This window comes from Aquila chrysaetos, chromosome 5 (assembly GCF_900496995.4).
Source record: "Aquila chrysaetos chrysaetos chromosome 5, bAquChr1.4, whole genome shotgun sequence".
NCBI classification, from domain to species: Eukaryota; Metazoa; Chordata; class Aves; order Accipitriformes; family Accipitridae; genus Aquila; species Aquila chrysaetos.
Genome location: NC_044008.1, coordinates 37,840,472 through 37,856,050, shown reverse-complemented (window position 1 = coordinate 37,856,050; position 15,579 = coordinate 37,840,472). Strand labels below are relative to the sequence as shown.

The 15,579-nt window shown below is 44.5% G+C and overlaps 1 protein-coding gene across 3 annotated transcripts in view; it reads right to left on the bottom strand.

The window, feature by feature from the left end:
- Positions 1–73: 73 nt before the first annotated feature.
- The window catches only part of ZNF592 (zinc finger protein 592), a 39,350-nt gene continuing 23,844 nt past the window's right edge, over positions 74–15,579 (bottom strand). For 2 of the 3 annotated variants that reach the window (XM_030014764.2, XM_041123998.1), the window contains 6 exons: positions 12,627–12,803; positions 11,689–11,848; positions 8,510–8,788; positions 6,985–7,097; positions 3,491–3,626; positions 74–2,112 (listed from right to left, as the gene is read on the bottom strand). In XM_030014764.2, the coding sequence (XP_029870624.1) occupies positions 1,579–2,112; positions 3,491–3,626; positions 6,985–7,097; positions 8,510–8,788; positions 11,689–11,848; positions 12,627–12,803 (1,399 nt within the window). In that variant the 3' untranslated portion in view covers positions 74–1,578. The other variant, XM_041123997.1, reaches the window with a different exon arrangement.

The following is a 15,579-nucleotide window of genomic DNA, read 5'->3' as shown; positions in this document are numbered from 1 at the left end:
GGCCCCGCCCCCTCAGGGAGGCGGCAAAGGGGCGGCCGCGGCGGCCAGGGCCAAGGACGACGCGCAGGCCGGCACCCTTGGATGCTTTTATTTGCAATACTTCGAAGTAAACATCATAGCAAGGCACGAACGCCGCTGCGGGTTAAATAGATACGTGATGGCTCGGGAGTGCCCCCTGCTATCCTTAACTCTACGTAGGCTACCTGGTAAAACATCCCCTAGGCTAACGTACACCGTATCAAAAAATACAAAGAGTCCAAACTGTTCGTATCAAAACACGTCGAGACGAGAAGGTGAGTGATCCAAATGCAATAAGATAAATAGTTCTTAAATTATTTAAACATCGTCATAGTAAACAATAACGAGCAGGGTTCTGGCTCAACATAAAAAAAATAATGGTATAGAAGATAATTATATTACACGAAGCGCGTGTGTGACGGGGGAGCGAGGAAAGAGAGAGTCAATATGACTACGCGGAAGGAAACGTCTCCCAGGTGACGCCGAGCCGCGGTGGGAGAAGAGCTACCGGCGGAGCGCCAGCCCCTGCGGCACCGCAGGACGGTGGTTCCCGCTTCTGCCGACGCCTCTGTGGGCTGCGCTCCCCTCCTCTGCCGCAGCAGCTCAAAACGAGCCGGTCAGGGAGCCCCGGGACAGAGCTGACACCATCAGGAGTGCCGGGACGGTTTCACTCCGGCCGACGGCACGGACAGGGGCCGGGGATGTTCTCCTCTTCTGGGGATGATGCCAACCTGCCACCCGGCTCTGCCCGAGCTGCCCACCAGGACGAGCCACCGAGCACCGGGCCTGGCTGCACCCACCCCCGGGACGGCTCCCGGCAGCGCAACTCCACTGACACGCAGCCAGCGAGTCCCCGAGGGGCACCAGGCCCTCCTTAACACGACACGTGGCTTTGAGCTGTGCTCACTCGAGAGGACAGGGGCTACAAAATTCCCTTTCAGGATGATTCAGGTCCAAGACATTTCATTAAATTGCCTTTTGGAAAACAAGGTTGTTATTCGGGCAATTAAGGAAAAATCAGCACAACTTACAGCTTGAACCCGTCCCGTGTAACGCAGATCCCGGATCAGCCACCACGGTCCTGACAAGTGTGTTTTGCTGAGACAGTGTTATGAGTTAAAATGAGTAAAACAAAGGCAGGATGGGAAGAGAAAAAAAGAAGCCATAAATAGAAGGAGAAAGAAAGCGAGATAGGGAAGGCAAGGCTGGGGCTCCGGCCAGAGGCTGAGGCAGTGCACACTCGAAGGAAGAGAGCTCATCTTAAGGAAACTGCAGCTGCAGAAAGTGCTCCTTGATCCTCAGGAGTTGGACAAGCTCCAGCGAGGATTCTTGCCCTGCTTTCCCTTTTCACCTCTCTGGTCTTGCAGAGAGTTAGTGCTTAGGATGCAATGGCAGGGTTGTTTTCTTTTTTAAATTTCCCTTACAAATAGAAGTTAACGGAAAGCAATGTCCATCCCAAGAAATCAACAGAATATTTCAAAGATTTGCCCCGTCCCCACCCTGTATTTTGAGTAAAAACCCCCCAAAAACCCCCAACCAACCAAAAGGGTTATTTTGTTTTTAAGTCTTAAGAGACTTTGTATGATTGTTCTGCGAGGTGCTGTTAGGACCCTCCACGCCACACGTCTGACTGTGTTCACAAAGAGCTGAGTCACTTTTGCACTCTTTGCATTTCAGGTTTTCTTCTTCCGCCGTAGTGTTCATCTCGCCATTATACCCCTCGTGTCCGTTCTCACTCATCTCCCTTTGTAACTTCTGCCTTTCATCTTCCTCCTCCTCCTCCTCTTCCTCCTCCTCCTCTTCCTCCTCCTCCTCCTCTTCCTCCTCGTCTTTTACTTTATGAACAATGAAGAGGTGTCTGTTCAGAGAGATGTGAGAGGTGTAGCACAAGCCGCAGAACAAGCACTGGTAGGTGGAGCTGTCTGTCTTGTGCCGAGGTATGTGTTCCTGAAACTCAGTACTGATGTCTGTCGCAAATCCGCATTTAGCACATTTCCAATGTGCTTTCAGTTTTTTGGCTGGTGGCACGTCTGAACCCACGTCGGTCTCTGCCTGACCCAGCTCATCCGTTGCCATCCTCTTTGGAGATTTTGCCTTAAAAAAATTAGATTAAAAAGTTACTTTATTGTTCAAGCCCATGGAAGAATAAGTGCTAAATCCCTCACGCTTATCTGAAGACACCTGAGGGTGAATACACATCGGTATTTTGATACAAACTAAATGAAGCTATGCCTAGGGACTCCTGTTGCATTGCCTTTCCTACCAGTACCCAAACACCTCACCCCAACATGCAGGATCTCAACTGCTGTCTTGCAATGTGAGATGGGAGACCTGGGAGGGGTTAGCTGGGCAGAAATGTGATGGGGAAAGAGAATGTGAACTTGGCGTGGGAAGGAGAAGCCCACAGAGCAGGGACAGCTGAGGGACACAGGGATGGTCATTAGCCCAGACAATGCTTCTCAGATTTAACTCTGAACATTTTCCCTTCACTTTTTCTTCATGGCATCTCTCATTAACTCATCTCCTCTGTCTTATAATCGCACAGTGTGCTTCTCCTCCCGTGAGGATGGCTCACTTGCATACGTCCCTTCATGTGATTGTTATCTCCTTATCCAGCAGCACTGAGCAGTCTTTGTTTAGGATACAGCTTATAGGCTTGTATTTGCAGACCCAGCTGGAGCCACGTGAAGCCACCGTCTGCCCCCGTTTAGCTGGGTGCCCTGGTACGTCGGCTCTGCTTGGGGGAAGCGGCCACCAGCTCATGGAAGTGATTTCCTGAGTTACCCCAGGTTTCCTTACGGCATAAATACAGAGGGGAGTCAGTCTTGGCTGCAATCCCTCAATGCTAGGGTACAGATGAACGATAAATTGCAGTGATACAGAAAATGTACGTCTATTTTTAAAGTAAATGGAGCAAATAAGCCCAATCAGCCAACCCTCCACTCCAAACCAACCCGAAATAAAATCAGTTGAACAGTTACATTTGCTGAAAAAAATTTCACAGTCCTACTTAGGAGGAATGCAGTTCTCATAGGTAATGATCTAATAAGTATTTTAAAACAGAAAAGAAATCTTTTGTAACTAGCAGAAAAAACAAGGGAGAAAGAGGAAAAACATACCAGGCTCATGAACAGAGTGGCAGGGGAAAACAAGGGTAATAACAAACCTAAATTACACCTGGTTACCAAGTAGACTGAAAAAAGGCCAGTAAAACACAGGGCCACGTGTTCAAGAATATCTTGAAAAATGCAAGATATGTTGCCCTGGTGCTGTGGCAGCTCAGCTGCACTTTCAGTTCTGGTCATGACAGTGCCAGAGAGAAGCAAACTGGATGGAGTTGAGAGGAGGGGAAGGAAATCTGCCACATGGACGAGAGGGCTTGACTGCTGCAAGGCTGCAGCTTGACCTAACACCCCAAGTGAACAGCTACTCGCCAGGTACATTTATTTTTCAATGAAAATATATCGGTTACTTCTGCTGTGTCTCTCTCTGGAGCTTTTGCTTTGGCCATCTGGGATAAGTCTGGGTTTTTGATGCCATGCATGAGGCTGATGTGATTCTCCAGCATGAACGGCTGAGGAAATGTCTGATTTTCATCTGTGCAGTACCTTGGAAATACAAAAGGAAGAAAATTTATTAGAGGAAATGCCCAGCTGTTCATTTCCATCCAAACTGCTCTTTGTTATATGCCAAACCAACAGGTGTCATTGGAGACAGACACTGGTGAGTAACGTACTGTTAGATTACCAAAATATGCAGCAAATCATCATTTTAATAATAAAACATTAGCCCTGAGAGAAATCTAGAGCAGAAGGACCTCATGACTTGTGTAACACCGACAAGGCCTGCAGCAGAACTGGGTTCTGCACCCAGTGTTCCCAAGCACCAGTGCAGCATCACATCCACGACACTGTGTATTGTCTTAATACACTTCAAATTCTTACAAAACTGCTGAACTTCCAACTTTAATAACAATAACCTAGGCAGAAGTACTCATGAATGCATCACTTCTATGTAACTATTCATGTTAAAACTTGGTAGGATTCACGAACTGCCAGAGAGCATGGCTGACATTTCAAAAGGAGATGTGAAGCGGATGTGCCATCTGTTAACCTTCACTCCCAGATGACCGAGGTCTACTGGAAATAAGTGCCAGGGCTTCAGACACATAAACCACCCCCCCTGTAGCATGGTGAAGTACACAGAGGTCTCTGTTAGCAATTGGGAAACCCAAGATTGACTTTGTACTCTTTTGCTGCCTGCCAGCGTGACACAGGGAAGGTCCATCAGCTATGCATCGACCCTGAGGCAAGAAACGCTGGACTTCTCTGAAATGCACAAATTGCAGTTGAAATGTAGGCAGCAAGGGATGAAAAGCAATAGAGATGAAGTGTCTCTGGGCAACAAAGACGTCTTTTAAAAGCAGAGAAGAAGATTCCTACTGATCTTCCAGTAACTAGATGGAAATGAAACAACAGTCAGTAATGATGTGAAAATGCAGACGTGCTCATTGAATACTCCTGGTTTTTAGCAGGAACCGCTTAGATGATAAATCAATATTTAATAATGATGGAATTTTTCTCCCTCATGGAGGAAAGATGAAAGGTTATTAAGTGGTATTTATCAAAAATAAGCATGTTGAAAAGCAAGTGTTCCAGACAGTTTGTACTTAAGACTTGGAAAATAAGAGCAAGTTCTCATAACAATACCAAGTGAATCATTAAAGAAAATACACAAAACATCAGAATATTTTGCAGTTTGTCCTAATTTAGAATTCTTTTCATGTGAGCAGGGAAAGATGCTTTCCTAACCTGAATTACTCCAGTGACAAGCTTGGCAGGAGGGTGTTCAAGGAGGTCCTCCATCACTGGTTTCTCCCTACAAATTTAACAGAAGGCAGAGACCTAAGCAGGGCAGAGGGAGAAGGGGAAATCACAGCTTGAAATATTAGAAGCCAGAGGGAGGTCACCTACAAGACAGCATGCTGGAGTCGCAAAAATACTCAAATGTCGGATCAATGACAATTTTTACTCATGCTTCATGTGGAAATCCAGAAAAGGTTAACACAAAGTTAAGGTGTCAAAACCCCTGAAGAGAGTAACAGATGAGACTGATGCAAACTTCCTGGTGGGAAGAAGGAAAACAGACACCACCAACCAAAGGAAAAGAAAAGGAGCAGCAGAGATGTGATGCCTTACAGAGCGCAGAAAGGAGCTAACGAGGAATTCAAAGAGATGGGAGGATTTGTGAGCAACAGTCACAGAGGAGATTTTCAGAACAGCGCTCTGGACAAACTAAGAGGGATCAAAGGGGAGACAGAACAGAAGACCTTGGATCCAAACAAAAAGCAGCTGTGGGAGATGCTGGGACAAGTACTTCAAGGAAGAGGTTTCATTTGAGGAGTGCTGTGATTTCAGTAAGTCTCCCACTACAATGATTAAAAAGAGCACAACCACTGTCCAATTAAGACTTCATCAACAGATTTTGAGAAGGAGCAACTACAAGCTTGAGAATTAAACACAACCACAATTCACTTGAATTTCTAGCTGTGTCTTCTCTGCTGTAAATGTGGCATGACCATGGACCCTTGGGTGAAGTTGTGGATCCACAACTGTGTGTCGTTCTGAAAAGTAATAGAAAAACTAGACTCCAGGGCCTGTACAAGCTAATGCATACAGTAGGCTGGCACATCCCAGGTTGTTAGGTGTTTCTATACAAATAAGAATCCTTCTTCCCAGCTAGCCCTTATGTTCATTTTGATTCTGATACACTCCACTTCAAAAACAACTGATCCAGAGAGAACAGATTTATACAAATCAGGTGCACATAACTCCAAAGACCATCACCCACAAACTTAAAGCAGAATGAAACGTACTGGGAGCCAACATTTCATCTTCTCCAGAGGTTCCAAGTCAGAGCACAGTTACAAGAGATTTAGTTTAGAAGTTTAGAAGTCCTGGCCGAAAAATGCATCACAAATGTATTCCTATCAGGCCCCAGTGGTGATGCCAATACTTCATCCATTTACTAAAAGCTATTGTGGCTCACTAGGCAGTCCAAAGAAATAAAGTACATGCGGGATGTACTCTTCAAGACAGGCTTTTAATAACTTAAGTGCAGTAAAGCGACAGCACACTCTTGCATTAAACCCAAATTTTAGTTAAATTAAAAAAATCCCCCAACCTACACTGCAAACTTCCCTTCCGACACAAATGTGCTTGAATTCTGTTTCAGAAGGATGTCTCAGAATGAGACAGGAAGCGAGCCTGCACGGTCGCTCAGTGTACAACTTATTCTGCAACAGTAGATGAGAATGCAGCAGTTGTAGAGGCAGTTTCATAAGCACTGGGCTTTGTCCTGAACTGAGACTGTATTCACAGTTAAAATATGTTCACCAGCAACAATTTTCATTCACTGCTGAATTACATAGCTCGTCTGAAGTCTCCAAATCCATTTTCCAACTTTGAGGTGTGTCTTCCCAAGCAAATCCAGCAGGCTTAAATCTCCATTGCCCTGCAGCTTATGCAGTCAGTTCTGCCTATGTAAAGTGGTGGCAAGATCCGAGTGCCCTGGTTTGTTATGATTTTACACACCTTTTGTACCATTTTTTTCATGGGGAAGGCACAAGAGTGCTGCATAACTACACCAACCACGAAGCAGCAAAAGATCAGCCCAATATTTTGTTGGCTGTTCCACAAGGGTGTGCAATATAATTCTCATTTTGCACCTGCAGATCTCAAATCAAACCTTACCCTGAGTTTGCAAAGGGCACTGTACAGTCAAAAGCAAAGACTTATTTTAGCCACCAAGTTTCTCATGTTTAACATACTCTTCTTCTCACTTTCCCTCAGTAACTTATAGCCTGGAGTAGATAGGAGCAGACACGATGTATTACAAAGGGCTTCCTAACTTGAACGATTAGCCTGTCATTGAAAACAAATTTGAAAAGTGGTGTTCAGTACATACCAGCAAGTATAAACTTTCTTTGCTGTGTCGTGATTATTGCGGATGTGTCTACGCAGACTGTTGGAGGCATTAAATGAGCGTTCACACTGTCGACAGGGATATCTCTTCATAGACTAGCAGAAGAACAGAAATATCTTTTAATAACAGGGAGATGGAAGGCACTGACTGGATTCTAACATACCCACACTCTTTCATCTGGACCTTACCTCTCAGGTGCAAAAAATCCCTCTTCCACTGATAAAGATCACTGAGATTTTGGTGTCCCACTTATACTCAGCCCAACAGTTGCCTAATACCAGCACTGGTCTTATAAAAACCAGGACTAGTTAAAGCACATGCTTTATTTTATTATTATTTTTTAATAGGAATTGCATTAGCTGCTTCTCCTGTGGGCTCATTTCACTACAGGACCCTCTGCAGAATTAATTCAGTGGAAGGTCCCTTCTGCCCCAGAAGAAGGCAGGACCCCAGTGTGAAGTACAAGTTCACTTACCCTTCTCTCTCCTCCTAATTCCACACAATAGAAGGGCAAGATGTTAAAGAGCATCACATAGTCCCGCTTGCTATCCATGTATGATATCCACATCCCCCTACGCAACTCTGCCCCGTAAGTAGCCTCTTCCTTTTTCTACAGTCCTTCGTATAACCTGCATGCATTCCATTTAAAATCTTCTTAGACTTGTTTAATGAATATACATATGTATTGAACTTAAATATTTGGCAGATTTCCTACTTCTGTAGAATTCAAATGGGAAAAATCCAGCATTCTCACCCTGCCCCCATCTTCTCTTGATACTTATGAAATGTGACAATCCAGCACTCCCCAAGTCAAGCTAGAAGGAATCAGAGGCCATGATCTAGATTTCCACAGCCTCTGCTCATGGGACTCCAGAAGGGTGACTCAGTATATCAAACAAGAAGTCCTGATGCCAAAGTACTAAGAAATCTGGCTGCACACAGCACCTTGGCCTATGTTCTGCCAGCGAGCAAGGATTAGCTTGACAGAAGTAGGTCAAGGCAACACAAGGCTTGAGCTGGATGAAACCAACAATATGGAGAGTTACAGTTCTTATAATGATAGCTCTGTGCACTGCATCAATCTGTTACTCTTCCCAGTTAGATGTAGTGATATCTACCAAACAATACATCATGTAGAGGAACTGTATGTCCTTCTGTAACTTTGAGTGTAGATAGTTTAGATCAGACTGTTGAACCAGCAACTGGAGAAGACATGACTTTCCATCCACTTACCCAGATGAGTCGAAGAGGAAGCCTGACATTAGATGCAGTGGGAGAAGGAACAGCAAAGAGGATGAGGTATGCAGGTTTTAGAGTATACTTTCAAGGACAGAAAGTGTGCTTGCAACAGGCTACATCACGTTTTTTGTTCTGGCCTTGAGTTTACTCCTCAGTGAGCTGGCAAACAGATTCTCAGTTTCTTTTAGCCCCAAATATTAACGATTGTCAGACTTTTTTGCTAAAAATATCTTGTTACCTAGTTGAAGTGTTTCATCTGAGTCCTTACCCTTCCATGACTTCTCTTCATGTGGGACACATAGGTTTCCCGATCGGGGATCCACTGTGAACATTCCTTGCAAGTCCAACCAGTTCTTCTCAGTCTGGACTTGGATTCGGGATTGTGTCCTTCCACCCTCATGTCCTTCCTCGGCAGAGGGGAGTGGGAAGTCCCATTGGCTACCGACAGCTCCTTTGGTGAGGTATGAACCTGGTTCCTTGATGCCTTCTCAGATTTCTGTCGAAAGTTTGAGAGCTCCTCAGGATTTTGTGGGACTCCATGAACACCCTGGATAACAATAATAATGGAATCACACATAACATTTATATGTAATTCATATTATACACCTTTATTATATGTAATTCATATTATACACCTTTATTAATAAATAAATAACATTTATTATTTAAATAAATAATTTAAGCCCCCCACCCCTGAAAACAATGTGTTGATGTCATGCTCCCGCATATCTTCCCATTTCCCCTTGAAGCTGGCTGCAGTGCTTTCCCCAGCAAGAGATTTTCCCAAGAAACATGAAGCTTCTATTTATGTTTCCTGCATGACAACAGCAGCTCCTTGGTTCTGCCTGTTTAACATTTTGGATGAGCTCTGAGAACTCTGGTTAAACAGGGAAGATGTAATGGAAGAGAAATGTTAATTGTCATTATTTCAAGAGCCTAAGCTCTAAAAACACAGAGCTCTGAATGAAATGTTTGCTGTTATCTTGGGGGCTCCAAAGCCACTTCGTCTTTGCTCAAGGGACAGGAAGAGACAACCTCTCAGTTTCTCCAACCTTACTTTCTTCAATTCCACACCCTCTATTGCTATTTACATTTTCATGGTTCAAAACTTTGCTCGGGACAAATAAAAGCAAGCATAAAGCCAGAAACCAGCCTTATAAGGAATACATCTCCAGGCTCTTTGGTTGTTCAACAGGCCAAAATCCAAAGTCCCCCCAAAAGTTATTTTAACAAAGAAAATTGAACGCAAAGAAAATAATCCAGAAACAAAGAGCTGTGGGAAAGCAAAAGCAAGTAAAATAGCAACATACCAAAGAAACCTCAAGAAACTCCCCTAGGAACAACAACAGTTCATCCACACAAAAGGATAATTTAGAGGTTTAATTGTGCACAGTAATTAATAACGGGTAAAGTTTCAACACATGAAGGCCCCAGGCCTTTGGAAGTCTTTCTGTGGGTTAGACACCAAACAAACTTCAAAACACAAGGTCTCATCTGAGAAGCCTGTGTGCTTTGCACCTGATCCAGCTGATGTCCGCAGAAGCTCTTTCATGCAATGACAGCTGCTCCACAGCATTGCCCAGCTATTTAGGGTAACACCAAAGAGTTCACCTTTCTCCCTATCTGGAAGTCTCAAGAGTGTTTTCTGAGCAAAGAGTACATTAGTACCCATTACTCCATTTCTCCTGTTATTACACCACTGGGGGGAAAGAAAAAGCAGTGCAGAAAAATGAACTGACTTCTCTGCAGAATCAATAACAGGAACCAGACCTTCTAACTCCTGCTCTTACACTTTAACAACAGAAAGCCAGGAAAGATGAGAAGGCACACGGTTTCTTGATTTTGCATGTAGGCACAGATTAGACAGCACCTCCAATAAACTCTACGTTGCACGAAGGAGCAGGATCTGATAGGAGAGGAGATGGGTTGGTGCAATTACTACCCTGCCACAGCCAAAAAGCCTTCTTCAATTACCATCTCAAAGACCTGTTGATGGCCAAATACAGCTTCGTGGTTAAAAGACAAAAGTTTTGTAGTGGAGATGTCAGGGTGCTGGTGCACAAACTGCTGCAGGCAGGTCCCTGGGGGTGGGATTTGCAAATAAGCCACAACAAGTTGTGTACCTCAACTCAAGCCTGTCTTTCAGCATTGGGGCTGAATGCCTCTTTGAAGGTCCCAGCCTTAATCTCAACTCTATTTTCCTAGCTATAATACAGCAAGATTAGCAATCATCAACTTCATAGGAGGGCTTAAAATTTTAATTCATTACTGCATGCAAAGCATTTCCAGATTTGCAAGTTAAAGACATGGGGGAGAGAGCAAAGAAGTAGTTTTGAATGGGTTTTGCTTTTAGGAGTGAGCTAATGAATCTTCTTGCTTTTTAAGTGTAAGTATAAACAAAATAAAGTCACTGATGAAAAAAAGTGTCACTTTTTTCCCTAACCAAAGGGAAATAAGACTTTGCAAGCTCTTTCTTCAGAATGCCACCAAGAAATCTGAGAGGATTTCCACGGCAGTGTTGTTAGACACTGTACATAGAAATACACTGACTAAGACAACAGAAAAATGCAGCGCTCGAATATTTATGGGATAATCAGATCTGCAAGTCCTCACACGCTTATCCCGCTAGAAACCACCAAATGGACAATAACCGGCTTTTCATATGTATAAGAGTGATGAATGATTGTGAGATTATTGCAGTGCTTATTGCAGTATGAGCCGTTACTGAGGGAGGGCAGGTTTGAAGCCCTCTCCAGACAACCACTTCTACCAACTTTTGGGGTTGCACACGACTATCCATTTCAGACCATCTTCTGGAGCAGCCTGAGTGGTGCCAGCATGGAGGCACACAAGGCAGGGGTCCCACCTCCCGAAGGCTGGTACCTCCAGGGCAATTACTTCTGGCAATCACTCCCCTCTTGCAATCTGGGGCGGTTCTGCAGGGAAGTGGAGCAGCCAGGGAAGCTGGGCGTTAAAGGCCATGCAGCCTCCCTCTGAGGCAGCAGCAAAGGGGCCAAAGCTCTCTTGATGAGCACCCAGAAGAGGAAAATTCAGTTTTCTTATATAAATTGAGCAACATTGTGGGCAGAGAATACTTCTCCCTGTCTCCCAACCAAAGACAAAGCTCCCGCTCCGGTTTAATTGCTTCCTTGGGTTTAATATAGAACAGTTAAAAATCAAAAAGATTTACTTGTAGAAAACAAGCCTTTGTCATAAGGTTAAATTACATATAGATGAGAGTAACTGCCTGCCTTATTACCAACTAACACAAAAAGCTCCACTGATATTTCCAGATAATACTGTAAATCATTGTAGTCTATTTTTCCACTAATATATTCCTCAAGAACCTTCCACTTCTTCAACTGATTTTCATCACACAGGTGATGTAAACTCTCTGTGAACTCAAAAAATAGGACCTTGTATCAATAAGTGGTGGGATTTACCTACCTTAACGTGCTGCATTAACTGCTGTTTCTGCATATACACCAGCTGACACTGTGGGCACTTAAATACGCCCACTAACAACTTGTTGGTGTTCTGCTGGAAGTGCTCTTGGAGCAGCTTCTTCTTGTTAAAGACTGTCTCGCAAGAGCATTTGTAGATCACCCTAGAACAATTAAAAAAAGCAAACTGAGTCTCTCTTCGTTAGTTATCTTCAGAAGACAGTGGAAAAAGTTATCTCAGCAACTTCAGAAAGGCATGAGCTTCTGAGGAGGGCTGTGCTCTCAATGTATTGTCAACACACACCCACGTGGACAACTGAACCATTAAGTCAACTGGGAAGAACAACAAAATGCCTCAGGCACATACCACAGCTTTCTAAAAATAAGTTTACTTCTATGCATATGCATAACTACCTACGTGTGTGTGTTGGTAAGTGCAGACAGATGGGAGCAAACTCGAAAGTATACTAGCTAGCTACACATTACTTTCAATCCCACCTTTCCATAGTTCCTCCCTTATAGCACACATTTTCAGCACTAGCTCAAGCCTTGAAGGGGAAAGCTACAGAGTGGAAAAAATAGGAGGTTTCTCTGGTGATTTTTGGGGGCAACACTGCATGGAGTAACGTTCCTCTTCGAGTGCCAGAGGCCCTGGAGCCATCTACCAAGAGGTGCCACTGGGGGTCCTGCCGGACAAAGAGGCGACAATTAAGTTCCTTTGATGGATGTTCAGCTCTTCCCTGCCCAAACTCCTCTCCTCCTACACAGAAGACCATGTTCCTACCAAGGAGAGCACGCTGTGGCTAGCAATGGACCCCCTGCCAGCAGACAAAGTGGCAGATCTTGTCATATGAAGACAGAAAGCAAAAAAAGAAAAAAATTGGGAGGGAAAGGGGGAATCCTGGAGCAAAGGAGAAGAAGAGATAAACCCAAAATACTTACTGAGTAGTCTTGTGAGGCTCTGCTGGGTGCTGGCTGGTCATGTGAGCCGTGGTGCTGTCAGCTGACTTGAAGGCCATCGGGCAAAAAGAACACTTGTGGAAGACTTCGCAGTGTTTCTCGTGGATGTGCACTTTCAGCATGGCGAGGGTCATGAAGACAACTCCACAATGGATGCACCTGGGGGATGCACAAAGAAAGCGCCGAGTTACAGCCACAGTGTTGATTCCAACACACACACAAAGTGGCGCAGATGGAGGCAAGCACCAGGCTACAGCAGGTCCTCGTTTAGTCTCTTCAACAGCAACATGGAAGAGTAAGGGAGGAATGCAATACAGGAATTCACAAGCTGGGCAGGTCTCACAACTAGATGTTAGCGACAAGCAAACAAGATGTGTAAAAGAAGCCTTCAGAGACTAAAACAACCCAGAAAGAATAAAGGTAGATGTGGTTCAGCAAAATGCCAGTCCTGTATCTATGAAAGCCAATTGCACCACAGATACAAGTGAAGAAAAAAAGTAAAAGTGTCTGAGGAGATGTCCGGGTAGCAATAAGCAGCATAAATACCAGTTAGTCTCCAGTACAAAATAAAAATAAAAAGAATATGCAGCTAGGAAATCTTCAGTAACCCTGTACAATTGCTTCTCATACTCCACTAAGCACTAGAAAATAATGACAGCAACAGCAAAGATACTGAAAACAGCAACAGAAACACCCAAGGAGCTGATTAAGCTCATTAAAATCATTAAGACACAGGTGCTGCCTGGAAAGTGCTTGTCTGGAAGTTGGGTGGATGCTCCAGGAGGAGAGAGAGGAAGAAGCAGAGGTTGTATGTGGAGCCGGAGGGTTCTTCTCAGCAGCTGAAAACACAGACCTGGGGCCAGGACGAGAGCCAGGGCCACCTCGCTGCTCCCAGCCTGCCTCTCCCCCCAGTGCACACCTGCAACAGGCCTTGCCTGATACTCCCCCAAGACGGCAACGACCAGCAGCCTTACTATATTTAATACTCCCTGTGAGAACCCACCTGCCTGCTGTCCTCCAAGAGAAGCCACACACCAACACTACAAGGGCACATGAGGATGCAGACACCTGCCCTCACCTGCCTCAGCCACACCAGCTGCGGGGTTTACCATCCCCATAGGAGCACCTACGCTGATCCGGGACCAGAACAGCATCTCCTAAGAAGATTCAGTCAAAATGACTAATGGCCGATCTCCACTTAAGCCAGCGCTGCACGTACAGACCATTAGAGCGGAGAAGCTCAGCCAGGTGATCCAGGGGGCCAGCGCTTGGGCTAGTAGGATGTGAGAGACACACAAAGGATAACTTCCTCCAGCAAGCCTGGAGTTAAGCTGCTTTATAAATATTTTTTTTTCCTTTGTTCTGAGGTCTGCTGTTTGCCTGTGGTGCTATTAGGGTTTGTGCGTTCAGCAGTGTTGCGGCACGGATGCTGCTGTTGCAGATGGACCACAGCTATCAAGCAACTGGAAGAGCTCCAAGCCCGTATCAAAAACAAACAAGCCGCTAGATTATCCTTCCCTCCAAACGAGCCTCCCAACAGCATTTAGGGAACAAGCCTGCACTTTGAAGTTACACTTCAAAAGATCATTAGGCAGAAGCCAGCCCGAAGGACCCAAACCCTCTCTCCCCAAAATATACACAGAAATGCTGTTTTCTTAAATTTAGAGAGGGAAGTGGTGATAACAGCTGGTGTCATCTTTGGGGAAGCATGAAAACATTCTGTTTGGGTAGGTCTGCCTTCAAGCCTGATCCTCACTCACGTGCGATGGGGAGAGAGACTTTCTGGTATAGTAACACCAGGAACTGTGTTATTATGGAAGAATAAATTCCCCAAGTATAAATGGAAGAACAAACGCTAATCCTCACAGTGAGGTCTGGCTGGTACATCTAGGAATATCCAACGGGCTTCTTCTACAAACACTCCCTGAACTAACAAGATATGGTTCTGCGTTACACTCAGTTTCAGCAAGTACTTCATTTAGAACTAGGGATGAAATAAGTACTAACTCAGGGTCAAATGATCACAAGTTAATTTAATTTACAGTAAATGGAAGTTTAAATAACAGCCACTTCGTAATCAAGAATCCTAGTGTCAGAAGGACAAAGTTTGATAAAGTAAACTAATTAGCAGAACAAAGTGGATGGAGGATGTCGGAAGCTTGCCATGTAATTTCTGCAAATTGCAAATTCTGCTATCATCTCCCCAGCACAGGGGAATAATTTGCAAGAGAAGACTCTCAGATAGCCTCAGGGCAAGGAGGGGTGGCGTAAAAGTCTTGGAAAGCATCCTGTGAGAGAATATAAAGCTACAAGATGTTGTCTTAACCCTCTGAACACTTCCTATGCTGTCACCTTCCAGCCCCTCAACTCTCCCGATGGCACCGAGCAGGAAAAGCAGGGAAACAAGTCCCACATCAGTGGGGACATCTGGAAGGTGCTTGGAAAAGGTGGGGAGGTGACACTTGGAGCCAAGTGGAAAGGAGCATTTAAGACAGGCCTGTTGATTTCAATTTTTAACTGCACAAGACCTTTCTCATTTTCAGTGCAATCACTAGCCATGACTAAAACCCAAATAAAACAACCTTACTCCAAACGTAATTGAAGGCATTGGGGTATTAGCAGAAAAGGAGACAGAATAAGGACTGATCACAAAACCAAAACCAAACTTATGCATCAGTAATTCAAGAAAAACAGGGCTATAGTGAGAAGCAGCAAAAGTTGAGCTGATCCTGGGAAGGATTTAAAAGAACTCCTTGGCTTTTCAGGTCTGCAAGTAACAAAAGTGAAAGAAAAAAAGTGAAGTTGCTACGTGACCACAGGGTAGATGCCATGGATTATCTAGATACAATTCTGCAACTAAAATTTATTTCTTCTGTTTTCAATAATGCCAATGACATCAACCCCACAGCAGAGACAGGCAGGATAACAAGGATGG